This window comes from Haliaeetus albicilla, chromosome 13 (assembly GCF_947461875.1).
Source record: "Haliaeetus albicilla chromosome 13, bHalAlb1.1, whole genome shotgun sequence".
NCBI classification, from domain to species: Eukaryota; Metazoa; Chordata; class Aves; order Accipitriformes; family Accipitridae; genus Haliaeetus; species Haliaeetus albicilla.
In genome coordinates, this window is record NC_091495.1 from 35,017,517 (window position 1) to 35,036,879 (window position 19,363).

At 36.7% G+C, this 19,363-nt stretch overlaps 1 protein-coding gene across 2 annotated transcripts in view; it reads right to left on the minus strand.

Moving 5' to 3' along the window:
- Positions 1 to 2,012: 2,012 nt before the first annotated feature.
- Positions 2,013 to 19,363, minus strand: part of FAM120B (family with sequence similarity 120 member B) — a 55,589-nt gene continuing 38,238 nt past the window's right edge. Inside the window, exons 7-11 of one of the 2 annotated variants that reach the window (XM_069800801.1) lie at positions 15,749 to 15,955; positions 11,700 to 11,808; positions 10,342 to 10,455; positions 6,154 to 6,211; positions 2,013 to 3,943 (exon numbers count right to left, since the gene is read on the minus strand). In XM_069800801.1, coding sequence (XP_069656902.1) covers positions 3,940 to 3,943; positions 6,154 to 6,211; positions 10,342 to 10,455; positions 11,700 to 11,808; positions 15,749 to 15,955 — 492 coding nt within the window. In that variant the 3' untranslated portion in view covers positions 2,013 to 3,939. The other variant, XM_069800800.1, reaches the window with a different exon arrangement.

Consider the following 19,363-nt stretch of genomic DNA (forward strand, 5'->3'; position numbering starts at 1 on the left):
CATTTGTGATGTGCAATGTTGAAACACGGTGTACGTGGTAGCCCGATTATGAGTGAGAAAGGTCTGGATGTCAGCTGCAAGGTCTAGGAAAGCAATGAATGCGAGGTCCTAATTGTATCGAGATACACAAAGACACTTCACTGGTTGTAGCAAAGTTTTCAAGTTTTTTCAAGCTGCTTTCTGCAGCAAGTAATCCTAGAGGCCATATCTACTGTTTTGACACTGTCCAATTACTATGGTAGTTTGGCTGTAAAGCCAAACTTTCTGACAACCTGCCCTGTCAGAGCCTTAAAGGCCACTGTCATGGAGCAGCAAAGGTGGGCTGGTCCGCAAGGGAAGGCAAGCCAGCAGCTGAGTGACAACGCAGGTAGGGCAGTGACCTGACTGGTGAAGGTGCAGTCCCACAGTACCTGAAGAAGAGCAGAGCAGGTCTGATGATGGTAACCAGGTTCACCCAACAGTCCTGTGATCGCTGGACAAGTCTATGGCGACGAGGGATATCCCAGGTCAAACCGGGAAGTCTAGTCAGCAAGGCAAGGGCAGAATCGGGAAGGTGCCAGGCTGGGCACAGGCATACCTGCAAAGTCAATTAGGCAAGGACCAAGGGCAAGGACCTGGGCTTAAATGCAGCTCACGAGCCAAGGGGCAGAGGCCTCCCATGAGACATTTCACAGCTCTCTCGCGCAGGGCTTTCTCACACACCAGCTGGATCCAAGCACAAAATGTCATGGTATCCCTACACTCTCAAGCATGATATGCCTACGTGGCACAAACGAGCCAAGGTTTCTGCTTATTTACTGGGCTGACCATGCTTCTGTATCATCACCAAAAGATACTCTCTAAGAAGGAGGCTCTGCATCACAGAGGAATCCCCCATCAATCTTCCTAGGGAAGGAGCATATACTAGCCTGCCTCCCAGCTTAGCTGACAAGAAGAGGTCAGCGGTTAAACATGAACACTTAAACTTTTGATCTTCTTCCCCAACATTTCATGAAAGACCACCTTTGCAAAATAATACCATGTGTTTGATTATCCTTATAACTTTGCCCAGACAGCATGGCACAAAAAGGTTTGTAGAGCTTTAGTGCTACTGTTCCCCTCCGCCTCAGCACAGCGCTTGCTAAGGTATTAAAGCAATTTAAACTGTAGTTTCCTGTTTTACAGAACAGGCATAATCTATATATTTTGATACTTAAAGTGCCACAGCATCATAAGATTAACTCAGTGTTTCGGTGTTTTCTGCAGTCCAAAGTCAGATTCCCAGTGTGACGGTGTCACAAATGAGGAAAGTAATGTAAGATGAAGGATACATAATAAGAGGAAAGTTGACAAATGTCTTCCTGTTGGTCATTCTTTCTCTCACAGTGACCACATCATGATTTCTGTTCAGTCACAGTTGACTAAGTTATTGCTATTAATGAATGTTCTCTGAATCCCCTTCCAGAAGGGCAATAAATAAAGCTAATAAATAAATCTGCAATTTCAGTGAACATTTGATGAAACGCAGCTACCCAGTGCACAGGCTAGAGAAGACAGTGAGCAATATAGCCAAACCAGAAATAAGAATGCTTTTCTTCACAAACACAGGTTCCTTCACTTCAAATCTGCATGTCTGTTTTTCCTCTGTCCTGTACCCATTCAAAGTAACCCTGTAGTCCACATATTAAGTAAACCCTGTTAGACTGGAATCTTTAAGGTCATGTTCTTGTATATGATTTCCTCGTACAGTCCAAAAGCTTTATAGTACTCTGACCAATTTAACGTTCAGTGAGACAGGAAAGTAGCACCTCTATGTTGTGACTTCATGCTTCTGCTTTTGCTCTATGATTCCTGGTGGGAAAAAAAATATCTTTTGGCTTGGAAATAATAATAAGCAGCTTCTGTTTATGGTCTAACATTAGGAGGAAAAAAAAAACCTCACAGAGAAGCTAACAATTCTTCAGTAGTCAGGGTAATTATTACCAACAATTCATAACATACCAGAACTAGCACAGCAAAACTCCCACTCTAACTGTATTTAACTTTGTTTATTGAGGCCAACAGAAATCTTTTCTCATATCAAAGCCTGAAGGGGGAATTACCAACAAATCCTGGCACACATTTACATTCTTTTCAAATACACTATTATACATCATGAGATTCCTGAAACTAGAGAACTTTCCATAAAACTCAGACCACATTATTCCAAAAGGTTTGGGGGAAAAAAAAAAAGGAAAAAAAAAGTGGTAGTACAATTACAGTCAGTGACAAATCAATAGAAAAAGGAAGCAGGAATGCCCCTATTGTGACAGGATCCCTGGAATTCAAATCAGACAGTGTCGTGTAAAAGTTACGTCTGTTCAAACTTTTAATAGAACTAGAAATACTGTATTGCTGCCAATTTATTTGTTTAGCTGGACTGTTGCTACATGCAAAGTATGAAAGAATGTATTTATTGGGTTACAAATAGAAAAATACATGTGAGGAAATTATAGTATTGAGTTACGTATGTCTGACAATACTGTTCACTTTGACATAACATGTATACTAAATAGGAACTAAGTTCCACCGACAGTTGACTCAAAGGAGTTATCTGCATGGGGCCTAAGAAACAACATGAACTGAACAATAATGGACTAAAACCAACAGAGTTTAAATCGGTAATCGTTGTACCATAAAGATAAGTGCAAGTTCTACAATAGCTATAATACTTCTTCTGAAAATAGGTTTCAAAATTAGAGCTAAATTTTCTCTTTAGAATATAAAAATAATACCTTTCCCTCATGCTAAACACTTCTAAAGATATTTGATTTCAAGTGTACTTATGTACTACTCTAAAAACACACTTATCTCCAAAGTAGTAATAAAGTCTGTGTGATGAATAATAGACCAGTGAAAATTAACACAGGAGATACCCGACTGCCCTACCTGTACTCCGTCCATTTACTTAGATGTCTTGGGACTACCTTATCAGGATGGAGTGAAATCACAGTGCCACTGATATCTGCAAAAGATGCACCAGTGATGTCAACAGGGAAAAAAATTTACCCTGTGTGCTTCAAACAACTGCCACTTCAGAGGAAAAAAAAAAAAAAAAAAAAGAATGCATTCAAAATGTCTGTTAGTTTCCCGTTGATTTAGAATTTCCTCCAAAATTATACTGGCCCAAGGCTCACACTGACACCTTTACTTTGAGGCTAAAGACAGATGTAAGGTCTGGCATAAACCTTAAATGTTTTACAAATGACTCACTACATATGGAGGAGAATTCTAGATATTCCAGAAGAGGACTATGCATTTGACTCACCTCTGAAAGGCCCCAGAATAATAGGATATTAAAGCTGTAGCAGTTTTGTACATAGAAACCAATTTTATAACTTTCTGGAATGTTTTAGCTACCCCTTTCTCATTCTCTGAGACTGAGAAACTAAGAAAGTAAGCCACATGATGGAAAAGTAACATTTTTTAACCATCATATGACTGTAAACACTTTAGAAGTACCCTTTTTTGTCCGAGACTGAGCACTTTCAGCCTCATCTACCATAAACGTTTAACAGAAGAGATACAATAGTTTTCACAACAGAACCAGATGAATTAATTAAATTTTTGCAGCCGCCTTCAACACCTAGGACTGGTCTCTAATTTTTAGACATAATTTTTTGATGACCATTTTTCATATCTGTGTCAACAAGGTTTTTTTAAAGTGCTCCAAACAATACTATCTGGAACCTAAATTATATAATAATTGTTTCACAACATTCCATAAGCTATAGGCTAGAAAAAAAAGTATACAAAATAAAATGGAACTGAAGATGAGGCATGATAAATTTCTGATTAGAGCCTTTCTACTACCATTTTTTAAAACACTGATGAAGTTTTTATGATCTTCAACATACAGCATTTCATAAAAATGTGTCTTTTCTCCTATCCATTTTCATCCACTTCCAGTAATGAGTACGGTCACCTGGGTAATTTAAAAGACAAACAGTTGTGAGGAGCCAAATAAGACACATGAATATCAACACTGAAACATTTTTAGAAGTTACAGCCTGTTGCAGGGTAAGATTTTGTGATCTGTATTATGCAGGTGATTAAACTACCATAATGATGTGTTCTGGGTTTAGCGATCTATGTATTAATTATCCAGATCAGCACTTATATTTTGAACCTTAAGTTCTGCAAGTCTTAATGCAGGCATTAAGTTTTATAGCGTCTGCTACTCTCTATTAGTATGGGTGATGAGATAGTTTTCAGATATAAATTTAATTTTCAAATGCTTATAAAAACAAATAATCCTGGCAGTAACACAGAAGCCTAAGACTGAGATACAGTTTCCATATCTAGAATAGTGATTATGAGAACTACACTAACAAGATACTAATCAATATTATTCAAAACAAAAAAGAAAAATAATCCAAAAGAGTGGATTTGCCAACATTATAAACATTAAGGCCAAAGTTCTCTGTGTAAATATAAAGTTTTGTCCCTGCACAACACCACTGACTTCACTGTTTGGAATAGTCATCATCCTCAGTAACTAAACATGCTCTTAGGAAATCTGCAAACTCTATCAGATTTCAAAACTTGCTCTTAACATTTTGCCTGTATCTTAGGATATCCTCTTTTTCTGCTGCTCAGTCTTTTTTGAGAGCAGGAACAGGACATCAGGCTTTCACTTTTCTTTCATCATATACCTTCTGTATGAGAAGAATAGAGTATATTATATGACTTCATGTACTGAAAATGCTGAAGTACAAAACTAAACATACTGTCATTCCAAAGCACATAAACAGACGAAAACCCATCAGTTCCATAAATATCCACTTGAGCCAACCCCATTTAAAAATTGCTAGAAACCTAAGGAAAGCACGAAATTTTTGAAGATTACATAGATGGAGTCAATTTTCAGTTAGGTTGAGATGCAGATCAGTAAAGAGAGAAACACGGTTCTAAGTGTGTCACCCACTTTCTAGGTGACATAAGTGTTGTTGACATTTTTTTCCTCTGGTACAATTTTTACACTTCATGATTTAAAATGGGATTTCTACATAACTGCCTAATTTTTTTTCCCTGAAGACACTAATTAAGTAAAGTACCTCTGATTATTTTTAACTGAATGGGTATGCAAATGGAAGACATAAGAAAGCTGTTGTAATCTCTAAAACAGTTTCTTAAAAAACACAATGACTTCAAGAGGGGCTTTTGTGGTACCAATTTACCAATGTACGATCCTATGGTGCTGTTAAAAATTGCATGTGCTCTGTTATTTTACATTTCTTTAGTATTATTTATATTAACTCTATTTAAAATGAATTAATTTTATAATTAAAGAAATCCATACATCACTGAAAATGAATCACAAAGTGAAATATATCAGTTTTAAAAAAATAATTCTGAAGAAAAGAGTTTAAATTAGAATTCTGGACAGGAAAAAATACTTAGTTCTCGTAAGTATTATTTATTACAGAAGTAAAACATGACAGATTCTTGCTCTCCTCAGCAGTGATGTGGTTCACTCCACACAGTCAGCTGAGATGATACAAAAATGTTGCTTAACGAGAAGTGCCAAAAGTAATAGCAATTTTTGGCTCCTGTAAGGAAGCGCCACATTTTGCAGGAAGTAATTTTGTTTCACTGGAAGATGATGTTTACATCAGTAATGTCACGTTTCAAACTTTTCAAGAGGTTTCAATAACAATGGTATAACGCTTAAGATAAAGATATAATCCACAACGAAGACACAAACCACAATTCAGCATGGGTATGCCACATTATTCATGGTGAGCAAACTCTTGTAAAATACACAACTATAGCAAAAATATGCAAAACTTACAGTTTAAGTCTTAAAACTTATAGTCAGGAATATCTCACGATGTTGTAAAAACGCTTCAGACTTCCCAGTGTCAAATGGACAAAACAGTGTAGCTATACTGGGATGCTACTGTGCTTCAGCTGGTTTCTTTAACTTCAGTTTTATTGATTCCGGTCTCATAGCAAGCTTAGACCTAACATGAAAAGTGATTAACAAGCTGAATAGCCTCAGCTTTGAGTGATTTCCTCTGCAGTCACATGGTTCAGTTACTTTGTAAAATTCATAAAAAGATGCTCTCACGGACAAAAATTATCTCAATGGTAACTCTCCCATCATCTCATTTTGCTACGTGTATTCTTTACCGAGGAGGAAGGCGGAATCTTCTCCTCCGGTCTGGATGTCCTGATCCATATTCTCTACCTGGAGAGGGTAGAAAAGAAATTAAACATTTTTAATTAACATTAAAGCAGGAAAACAAAAGCTTATTTGGCTAGTCTGCAAGAAAAATTACTTTTATACGTATTTTGAAAAAAGAACATGTCCCTCTCAAGTTGGTGTATAATTACGGCTAGTATTTTGAGATGTTGGAGGATGAAGTCCATGGTGGCATTGCTCTTCTTAAAGCTCTTGGGCCACTGTAACTTTTAAATCTAGTCCAATTAATGTGTTGGGATAGTGAATCGTACAGGTCATACACTGTGGTTGGTAGATCAGACTGTGTGAATTCAGGAAAGGAAAATACACTATTTAGAACCAGAGCTACACTACATTAACAAACATTTTCATACTGGTTTAAGTGTGCCTGTGTACAATACTGCTTTAGTTACAGAGTCCTGTAAGCAAAGTAGTACTCAAACTCTAAATGAAATATTTTTTTCAGCACTGAAGTTCTAAAAAGTCCCACCTATGTTACAGTTCTATCAAAATCCTATTTACCAGAAACATGCTTGAACACAGAGTACGCAACATGAGTGTGGAAGCCTTGATTAAATACCTAGCAAATGAAAACTTGCTACAAACTCAGATCCTTCAGTACAGTTGTATTATGTTCAGCTACATGGTTAGCAGTGTGCTAAGACTGAAGTGAATGTACTCTTTTGATGCAATTACATTCCATGAGGAAATGGGATTCTGGATAATTCCCTTTGGTCTTGGGCAAAAGATGTTCTCTTGAGTGAGATGTACCTCCAACAATTCTATTTTTAACCTATCTTTCCTTGACACTCATCTTTCCTTTCCCCTGAAAAAACTGCTTTCAATTTTCCATAAAAGCTTTTCTCAAGACCTTGTTTTAAAATAAAAATCACTTTTGAAAAAGTGATATTTTCTAAACTGAATTCTTTAAAACAGCTCATTTCCCTTTTTCTCTTCTTTTCCAACAGAGAGATGGAAGAAAAACAAGGCAAAGGTGGATAGAAACAAAGAAAGCAAAACTATTTTCTTGGAGAGAACATAAGTTTCTTAGGCAGAATATAGTTGACCCCCAACAACTTCTAAATGCAAGCATGAAATTGTCAAAATGCTTCACTATTTCCCCATCTCACTGTTTATGATCCTGGTAGTACACGACTGGTAGCTGAAATTATCATCCATTCCTTCTAGCTCTCTGACAGCTCTTACTCATTATGTTCTCATCTCTCCTCTAGGTCCATCGTACAGAGAGTGCTGATGTTTACCGTATCACTGGCAGAAATTCTATACCCTTGTCAATACCTTTCACTATTTCTAATGTATTAGGGTATCCTTGATTTCAACCATTGATGTAGCTGTTACAACCAGTCCCACAGACTCTCTCCCCTGTCTCCTTCCAATTATCTTCAGCTCAATTTTCAGACAGGTTTTCAAATACTAGTATGAGAACCATTGTCCAAATCACTGAAATTTTAAAATATAGCTATAAAAGTATATATGACAATGCATAGATAAGGTTAGACTTACTTCTTTATTTTCTTTTTTTGCTATCTTTTGTATGTTGATTTAGATCTAGGTGGTAACTTGTATGTTTTGACAGACAATCTCAAGTGTTTATCAGTTGGACTGCTGAAGAGAGTGACAGACACATGATACTCAATAGTGATTTCCATAGTTCTTAGTGCTCAGTTTATTTTTAGCTATTTGTAGAATGAGGTAACAATGTGACTCAAAACAATGTATTAGTGGTCTTAACTGCTGATTAATGAGGTTTTGTCTACCAATAGGCTATACGGCATGTGGTGTGGTGTTTCAGCCACGAACCTAGAATGCATGAAGTCATGCTTTATTACAGACAACTATGCTACCTCAGGCAAGACTTTTAAACTCAAAGCACACAGATTACAAAGTGCTGAATGCAAAGTTTTATATCTCAATCACAGAAGCCTTAACCTTAGCTTTAAATTAGACTCCTATGGTGTGTTTAATAAGCATCAGAATAGACAGACACTCAGAATGGGATACACAAAAGTCAGTGTGCTAAATAGAAAGTCTTCTAAATTAACAAATAAGAAACACTAAGGGAAAACCTACCTCCCTGTGAGGCTTAGATGTCCTGCTCTGAGTTACATGGATGCACTCTCCATTTGTGATGCACAGCCAAGAAATTTATGAAGAGAACTTAAATAAATGAAATCAAACCAAACAAACAAAAAAAAACAACCCCAACCCCCTGAAAACCCAGAAACCCCACAGATGAATTCCCTCCTCTCAAAATACAGCTAGAGGATGAGATGTTAATTACAACAGATGAGTGGTTAGTATTCACCATAAAATGAGGGATGCTTAAGTTCAATTCTTGCTCTGCCTGAGGGGATTCAAACCATCCCCTCAAAGAAATACCAGTGCTTCTTAGGTTTATGCTTTCTGGGTGGAGGCACTCTTTCCTCCACGGTTGAAGTTGAGACATTGTCATGAAATTCTTAAACATTAACTGATAAGAGAGAGCAAAGGCTGCCTAATCATTAGGTACACTCCTGCCACAGAAGATACGGGTCCCGTGGTTACTGTTCCATTACTTTTTAATGCATTTAATCCAATGATTTCTATATAATATGCAACAGCAGGAACCATAACAGTATACCACGGGAAGGTATATAAAGGATGGGATAGACAGATAGCAGTAATACTACTAGGAAATTTTATCACATCAGCTATCATGGAACACAAAATTGCTACTTTTTTGTTCTTCTTTTTTCTCTCTCTTTGGTGAGACACACACATGTAGCAGAGACAACAGCTACATAATGAAGCAACCCAAATACCTGTCTTAATATTAGCAAACTTAGGCATAAGAAACTTTGTCAAAACAAGCCATCTTCGCAGATCAGTTTAAGAGGAGCTCTAAAACGTTGTAGGGCTCTTTTGTAAGGACAGATATATTTTTCCAATAAATCTATTTTACTTATAACAGAGGCAATTTAACTGCAATTACGGGATCATGTTTTAAGGGCGTCCTGAGGGTAGTAAATAGGACTAGTGTAGAAGAAGCCAAGATGTTTTAATAATTGAAACACATTTATAACACAGCTCAGCACAGTTACTGTGGAACACACTTTGTGGAATACATCTAGTTATAAGATCTCTAGAGCTGGTCAGAGATGATTTGACCCCTGAGTAGCAGGCTTCTTGAGATGGTCACAGTAACAATGACCTGTTTTGGTTCTGCTCACGGTCAGCATACACACTCTGTATTTTAGCATTACATTTTATATATACGATCAAACAACCTTATCTGTGAATCAAATGATAGTATCTCACTCTCAAGCTTACAACAGTGGCAGTTGAAACACATTAAAGATTTTACTGTATTTATTTATTATTTATCCTCCCTAATCACATCACCAATATTCTCTGAAAACCTCACCTAGAAACAGAGAAGAAATTTAGGCTCTGCAGACTTAATAAAATAATTGGTCTTTCTTAGGCACTTCTCTTCCTTTTGCTTATTTTCTTTAATCTGCGTGTATATGCTTTAACTCATACTAATGAGGAAGTAAAACTGAATTATGTCAGCTCAACAGTGTTATCCACAGTGATGCTTCATTGAAATGTCTGTTCCGTTCAAGAAGTGAGATTGGTGAATGACTTAAGTTTAATGACAAGACAGAACTTGCATTTCTATTACTCAGGCAATGATCTGGAAGCTGAGACCCTGATCTAGAAAACCACTTAAGAATGCGTTTAGCTTTATTCATATGCTTAAGTGTTTTGTTGAAGTATGAGGTAAGCTCTGCAGCTAAAGACTTCAGAAAGACATTTCTGTGCAGCCGTGTCAATTTGTTTTAGAACTATTACAATTTTAGACACAGTTCAGCTGAGACCAAGCATGGAAAGTTTAAATACCACATGAAAGTTTTTTTTCCCAGAACACTGTGAGTGAAAGATGACTCCAGATTATAATGCTACACTCTACCTCACCTTGCAGAGTTAGTTTTTGCTAATGGTAGTACAGAACTAGAACTGATACAAGTTTTGTTACTGACTGCTGTAGCCACAGGGTACTGCATATAGACACAGAGGTGTTATATTGCTGATAGAGACAATTCCAAATATTCACATATGCACACATTTTTTACCTTGTGGTTGAGGATTTCTCCATAGGAATCCCCTCATCTGGTTATGATATGGAGGAACAAAAGAACTTCTATGTGTTTGTTGGAACCTGGGATTAAATTCTCTTCGTTGTGTTCCTGGAAAACAGTATTTACTAAGCAACTCTGACTGTATATAAGATTAAATGAAGAAAAAGAGAGACAGCATCTCTTAGTTTTATGCCAAAATACTTATGCACAATCATGATTTTTCCAAACTAAAGTCAGCCAAATAAGCATGGTTCTTGTCCTCATTTCCATCTATGCACATCATGATTACAAGCTGTTAACAAGTGTATTTAGAAACCAGATCAAAATTTTATGACACAGATTTGGAGACTGTAGTCATTAAAACAAAACAGAAATCTCTGTCCAAATTGGAATCACAAATCATAATTAAAATGTTAAGCACAGCTCTCAAGCAATAGCAGATGCTAACAAGGTCTGGTATCATAAATCACCAACAGATACCCTTAGTTTTGAATGTCCAGCACCAGTATGGTGTAGTACCACATCACAAGTATTGCTGTCACATAATGCTAAGTACTGAACTAGCAGAAAATCATTCTGTCTGTTGTAATTTGCTCAAGGAATTCTGGAGGGGTAATTTTTATCCTCACAGACATTATAATTGATCAGGTATTAAGCAGGTAATAAACATAATACAAGCATAAACACTGAGATTCAGTGTAAATTATTTCAAAGCCTCGAAAGCCTCAACATTCAGGCTGATCTGTCAACGATGCTGAAAACCTTTTAGATTTTTTTTCCCTGGAAGTCAGGCAGATCAGTTGGGGAAAACAAATGTCTTTAGTAAACGAAGCCATAAAGTTTGGGGGGAAAAAAGCAAGGTCTTAGGCAAAAAAAAGCTGTTCTCCAGGTTGCCCAAAAACTCTCTTGTATTTTGAACTATATCAGTCAGTCCAATAAGAAGTATTCTCTCTCCAATGCCTCACTCAGACCTTCAACTATCAATGTTAAAATAGCTCCCCTGAGAGAAAGGAAGAAAAAAACCTCTGAGTCATCTAATTCCTCCTATAAAAATAACTTTAGTCACTAAGTAAATAGCAGTGATGTTTCTGTAGTGAAATGTATTCACTGCATAGATCTCACTAACTATGTAGCGAGATGGAAATATTATTCTATCCAAACTTAGGTAATCAAATTCAAATGAATTCCTAAAACCAGGAAGTATTTTCTCAGATCTCTCCTTTGGTTTCTTGGAGAAAGACCTTACGATTTACTTAGCTTGATGGGATGTGTATGTAAATGCTGCTGCTGTTGAAGGATAACTGAGCTCATCAATATACTGACTTTAGTGAGAAAATTAACACAATGCCAACCTGTGATAAATGCATTCCCTCTTGGTCTGCTCTGTATTGTTCTTTTCTTCGCCATGCAAACCTTGCAAATGAAAGACTTCAGATTCTGGAAGGGTGTATACAAAGACTCCTGCAGACAATGGGATTAAAAATTAATGACTGTTCTGCTTTTCTCTCTTCAGGTGTAGCACAGATCATTCACATATACAACAACTAAAAGACTTTTCTTAGCCACACTCATACATATATGAAGGTGGTAGATCTGGTTCGCATTTTTTCAGGAAACAACGTTCAAACATTTTATATTGAAAGTGAATCCTTGGAGGGATGATTAGGAGTGCAGAAAGAATGTTTTCCCCTTTCTCAGTGAAGTTTGTTTTTCTTCTCTGCTCACATCTGTAAATCACTTGCCTTCTTATTCTATTAACTTGCACCTGTAGATATACTTAACTAGACTTCTATCAGCAATACCTCAGGCAGAGATGGTTAAAGCCTCCAGACAAGGACTGATAAACTCAAGGGAAACACACCAGTGAAAATCAAAGTATCTTAATCTCATACATTAGAAACAAAACTTAAAATAATAGTAATACATCAGCGTCAACTCCTGACTGATAAAACATAAGCAAGTCTCAGGAGAAATGGAGGAATTAAATAATAATGTTTACCTTGTGGTGTGATGAAAAGTTCTACTGTTAAAAGGACAAACCGAAGCTATTTAAAGACACAATACTGAGAGATGTGATATACCCTTAACTTTCACTGATTTCAGTGAGCTTTGAAGAAGTGTCAGATCTTAGAATCTTTCTCTCTTTTATTGATTTGTACTGGGCATGTGGGCAGTAGTACACATTGAATTGAAAAGAATTATGAAAAGACAGATTTTAGAGCAATAGCATAATTTGTGATTTTCATAAAGCTGAACTGATTTTTACAGGAAGACAACTCCTTTTTGTAACCACCAAGGCAGAGGGGGAGCAGCAAGGAGGGGAGAGGATTACAGCATAAGGTAAAAATTCAATAGGTGGCAAGACTGCAGCAACTAATTTCTTAAATTAGAGAGAGTCTGAATCCCTGAAGCCTCCCGCGAACTTTCCCAGCACATTTTTTCAGTTAACAAACCTCTTTATAGAGCCTTAAGCAAAACCCACAGATTTTTTTTTTCTCCACACGAACTGAGTACAGTATGTGAAGAACACCCACTAACGGGAAAAACCTTTCATTGTATTCTTGGGAGAATAAATTCAGAATGTGTTATGAAGGTTGGATGAAAGGCATGATCAGAAAAGGACAAAACATAGCACTTTTGCTGAACCCATTAGGTAATTTGGTTTTAATTTAAAAAAATTGATCATGAACATACTCATTAGTGAGAAGCACAATAAAAAGGCTAATAAAGTGATAATATCATTGCCTCACTGCTTTATGAGACTATTATATCCAATTTTCTGTGTGGATAAACAAACTAATATGATTACTGTTATTAAAAACAGAGAACTAGTATAATATGAGCTTAGCATATTTTTAAAAAAAAACAAGATGGCTCTATTTTTGATTCTTATCAGAAGCTTTGCATTTTTTATCTTTAACAGCTGCTAGGCTACAAAGAGCTGAGCTACACAAAAACTTGCCCACAAATACATCAACTGCATTTAATTCATATATTTTCTTCTTTTGGTACAAGAATCTGTGGGAAGCAAACCCTAAAATGTTCAAAATTTCTGGATTACGTGTAAATATTTAACCAAGATTGTATTTCTATTGTAATTTTCATAAAGCTATTAACTGTATTTAAGCCCATCATAATCAAAACAACACTGATTCTGAGATGTCCTGAACTCCCTGAAGTAATGTAGCTGTCCAGGTCATAGAGAAGGGACATTAGGAGTTAGGAGACAAGCATCAAACACCAAAAGGAGTAACTTTTTCCTATTACTTATCTTTTCTGTAACAAAACATCCCATGTAGAATAACTTTTTCTGAATACAATGCTGTCACTATCATCAGATTAGATTTACGGTGCTCAAGGGTAGATTGCTAACAAACAAGTGCTGAAAGATCTTGGCTTCCAGCAATACATTAAGGTCTGCCAGGAACTAAGTACCAGTTTTATTTATTAAAGTTGAACTTATAATAATAGGAAAAACCAATCACATATGCTTGTTGCCTTGCCAGTGTCCCCAGCTAAACTGGCATCTCTTGGCAATTCTCCCAAAAACAGATTCTTGCCTCAAACTGATAAGCTGGAAAGCTATTTTATTAGTCTGGAAGCTATCTCTGCCATATATGTACCATAAAATTGCACTGAAAAAAATAAAAAGATATTTAAACTACTCCAAAAATTCACAGGGCTAGACAATTTTTCCCCACAACAGAACAGTTTATCTGGGTAAAGTATCAGGTTTTTAAAAACCCTAACCTAGATATTTTAGTTGATCAAGCAAATATCCAACTCTATTCTAGGGATCTAAGCATCTGCCTTCATCTTCCTTCTAAGACAGGTTACAATATAACTTTAACCTGACCACATCAAGATTTTCAAGTGTTAGCTAAAACATACTACCTAACACATTTAAAAATACCTCTCAGCCAATATAAATTTTGTACAGATCTAGATACATATTGTAAAAGTTATTCACTAACCTGAATTCTACCTATATAGAAAAGAAGTATCAATTTCACATAGATCTGTATAGTTTTACGTTTTCCCATTTATTCTGTAGACCCTCTATTGTTCTGCAAAAGTCCTACGCAAAAAACTGGATGAACCACTGGCCCAATCCAAAATCTACTGAAATCAATGGACCAATTAATGGGAACCACAGGATTTGGATAGAGGCTATAGTCCCAATCATATGATTGATTCCATATGGAAAGGATTATCCTCCTCCTCCATGCTGAAAACACATACATACCACCAACCCACACACGTTCCACTCATCACTCCAGATTAGGATGGTATGTAATTGGACACAAAATTAGAAAAGAAAACTAATTATACAACAACTGATATTGAATTGACATTAAAATCATTCAAACCTAAAAACTTTTTTCTCTGTAATCACTTTTATTTATTTTAACCTCAAGTTATATATGTAACAGCAGGTAAAAACATTTCAAAAGTAAAATTTTCAAAAGCCATTAAACAATACAGGATTTTCAGTTCCACACTGAAAAGAGACACATTAATTGAAGGTCTCAAGAGCTATCTACATAGAAGAGCACAGATCTACCCGAGCATCTCTCCACATATTCTGTGCTGGTGGGGCACAAGCCAGGTGTGGTCCGAGGCTTCACTAGTGCATTAAGACAGCCTTGCACCCAGTCTAGCAGACCCTACGTCTGAGCCTGGATGTGATGCCACCCTCACGAACCAGATATGGCCCACCCCCAGAAAGACTCTGCTGATATCTCCCTGCCCTTGCCTGGGCAGACATGTTTTAAGTCACACTGTTTTTTTGGTAACATAGCATTCAAATTGCACAAATCCTCAGCTTCTGAAAAGTGGGACTGAGAACTTAATAAGTACTTAGAGGTATAGGAAGGTGCTTGGTGAGATTCTAAAAAAATACCTAGATATATACCTTCCTCTGATTTCCAATTCCTCTTTGAATTCACCAAACCTTCATCTCAGACTTTAGGTTCCTTAATATCTTTAAAAATATCACTCTTAAACACTTGAAAAATTACACCCAGTATGCTTATTTAAAAACAATCTTAATATGTTGCCTAAACTCTTACTGGAAAAAGATGTCATTAATATCTTAGTACTAGAAAACCATTCCAGGCATTTTCATGTCTTGAAACCGACAACCATTTTGACACTGCCTTATATTATTTTCTGAGTAATGGAAACAAAAAATAGAAGTAAAATTATAGCTTCCTTTACAGTCTCAGTATTTCTACCTTCTTAGTTTTCTTGGTTGAGAGGATCAAAAAGGAATAAGGAAGAGAGGAAAAATACAAAGAAAGGGCACTAGTGTAAACATGAATATTAAAACAACAACCAAACATGGACAGGTACATTTTTCAAAGAATATAGAACTGTCTAAGAGGATGCAATTACTCACATTGCCTTCCAAAAGCTCTTCCAAAGAGCAACCTCGGTGCGACTGCTGGTATTTCTCTTGAAAAAGTTTTCCATCAAACTGTTCCCAAGGCATCAAATCATCCATTCTGAATGGAAAGCCACAGGTACTATTGGCCATGAGCAAAGTTGTAAGGCCACGAACAAAGACGGCGCCAAGATGTACAGCTCTCGAGTCCACTTGTGCAAGCTGTTAACACACATGGACACACACACACAAAAAAAAGAAAAAAGAAAAAAGGTACACCTCACAAATAATCTTACCATCACATATAACCACACAAACAGCAGAGCAAATGATAAACAGTCCCAAAGCTGTGACAATGATGGTCCTCTATTGCATAGTAGAATTCATCAAAGGATTCTGTATCTAGTTTCATTCAATAAAGTGAAAGAAATGAAGTTTGTTTTAACAAATACAGCATCTCACTCAAGTTTTTAAGATGGATAACATTCAAAATGAAAATGAATAGACAAAATAAATGGCTATTGTCCATAGTATTTCTCAAGCATTTGCAGTTCCCCAGAAAGAATTCTGTTAGTGGAATGCAAAACATGAACTGGGAGTATAAAATGATATGTACAGTGATCCATTGACCTTCCACAGTTTGATCAACTGGGAAACGTTACAGCACTTAAAGATCATTTGAATTACAAGATTTGACAGAACAAAGTTTATTGTGCCCAGGCTTTTATTTTAAACACTCTAAAATTTCCTCTGACTGTAGTCTGAAAGTCAAATTACTTCACTCCAAGATGGATGTCTCCAGAAGAAATACTGGAATGGTATGACAACATCCAGAAAATGCAAAATGAGAAACTCAACAAGACAATTAAAACTTACTGCCAAAGTAAACTTCATGGGTGAATTTAACATCCTGCTGTGGCAGAGCATAGCAAACTATAAAAGCCTTGAATCCAATATGGGGAAAACTGTGATTTTAAGTATTGTGTAAACAGTACAAAGCTCCTCAGTAGGGAATGCCTTTTCCACAGTTTGTACCGAAGCAGTCTGTCAGGACCAGGAGGGATTCATAACAGTGTCGCCATCAATACTGTAATCCATGGCAGCTGTTACAGTACAGTTTTTCTTACAGTATAAGTTATACCAGGAATGGAATAGCATCCAAAATAGTCCAGAACAGAAAGGACAAAAATGTGGCTCAAATTTGTCTTAGCCCTAGCTCCTGAAGAGCTGTGAATTGTTTGTTTGAAATGCAATGAAAAGGGTTGGCCCATTGTTACTAACAACAACATATTACACCTTGAAAGATCCCCAAAAGCCTTAAAGGTATGCACATACAGCATCAGTGCCCTATTTAAAAAAATGACAAGTAATAGCAGACAACATGAAATGTTGTACTACTGGATCAGAACTTTTTCCTCCCTAAGGTCCACATAACAAAACCAGGAAACCTTTGCTAGCAACACAGAGCTACAAAGCTTCTTCCAAAAGAGACAAACACAATAAATCATTTGGAGAATACAGCTAGAACCTGGTCAAGGACTTAGGTTTTCTGTATTATTACGCAATGAGCTGAAGTCTGTTGCATAATTTGACTACGTGAAACTGGCTTCTGTGATAAGGGTTCCCCCTAACCACAGACAAGGGCAGTAGGGTTCTGTTAAGCCGACTTGAAGGTATGAGGTGTACCTCCACTAGCTGTTTTTTCTACAGTGCAAAAGCAAAAGAGGACCTAGAGATGATGATGCAGGCAAAAGATACCAGGCAGGGTGGTACAGAGCCCTCTGGGAAGAACTTTTTCTGCCTCTAGTGATTCCTGGAAAGGCATCAAGCTGGCCACCCAGGCACTGACCCAACATTACACTCAGGACTTGAAATTCACCCAATACAGACAACTGAAGACAACCACTGACATCTAGAAAAATGCAGACAACACAAACTAATTTGAGCAGTCATTTAGAAAATGAAAGGCTCATCCTTTTCTGACTGTGACACTTCATACTTGAGTAAGGGAGACCTTCTCCCTTTCCTTTAGAATAAAGTATTTTCAGTGTGGGATCGGGCTATTAAGTTTCAGGAAGTTATTACCTCCAGATGTAAGCTATCATTTTGCCAGCTGAGACTGGTAACTACATGCACACTCATAACTGCAAGTAAAGCAGGTTTTTGCAAACTATTTAACAACGCTGAAAGGTACTTGAAAGAGGAATGTGGTTTAAGTGAGCCAGTATTATTTGTACTAAAGCAGACTGTAAGAGTGCACACAGCCAGTGATCATGTTGCAGCTCAGAGATTCTTATATTGCACTAACCAGATTGTTTCTGATCACCTGATCAAATCTTAAGACCTGCTATGGAAATGAGTCCACATCATTGCAAGCTTTAAAATGGAATCTGCTCGGTTTGCGATCACAAAGTCAGACTTTATGAGCAGGAAGTACAAAGAGTAAGAACTGCCGGGAATCCTCGAAACTCCCTTTTTTTTGTAAACTAATCCAGCTAAGGAATTCTTTCAGAATTTACGCACCCTGGTCTTGTTCTCAACACAACAATAAATTCAACTTTAAATATCTTCAGTAAAATACCTTAGAGCACTTTGACAAGCGGTAAAGTTTTCCTCTTAAGCTATAAGGAAAATGGACCCGTCAAGCTACAATTAGCAATAGAGGCCACGAGTGACAGTAGCACACCAACCGACTGAATCAAACTTGGCCAAACTTATATCAGTATGATTTATACCACCAATAGCCTCTTTATTATAGATCTGTACAAAACCAGACTGAAATTCCCTGTCATACAAATCAGTATCTTCTGTCACTGAATTATCAGTAAGTACTGATAGTGCCAAAAGATTTAATTGCTGAAAACAATCTTTCATGAAGAATAATGAAAACAAGTATTTAATCTGCTGAAAAAAGTAAATGCTGTCATCTGCAGCAAGAAATTTCCCATCTTCTAATTTAATGGCTGTGTACTATATGACTATTAATTCATACCTTTTTGTCATTTATTAACAAAGACGCTTTTACTGTCCTTTTTAATCCCACTGGTACCAAGGATGTAAAACAGCTGTTAGAACAGATTACTAATACTATATGTGGATGCTGGATGCCATCTGGGCCATAAATCTTAAAGCTTTTATATCTTTATTTTATTCTGAAAACTCTTAAGCATATACCCAACACAAACATGTGATTAATCCAACTTTCTTCAGTGACATTATTCAAGTTAGTGCAATATGTATTTGCATATGCAAATGCATATGCATTTGCAGAACAAGTGTCTACATGAGAATTTGAAAAATTTTGCTTTTGATGGTGATGCATACAACAGTAAAATATAGAAAAGGACTTTTGAGTGCTGCCTTAAGCTGGAGATCACTGTAGTACTGTCATTGATGCTAGTTGTTACTTCTGCCTAACTGCATGAAGTCTGAGCTACCAGTACAACCCTGGTTGTGCTCTTTTCAACTACACTCGAGACACACTGGTTAAAAAGAAAAAAAATAACGTTGCTGGTGACAGGTTTTACAGGCAGAAGACTTCACTGTCTAGGGATATCAGTCCAGAACTTTCCTAAAGCACTAAACTATCGGTGGGGGTGGATATCAGGTAAGGCTTGTTTTTTTTAATGG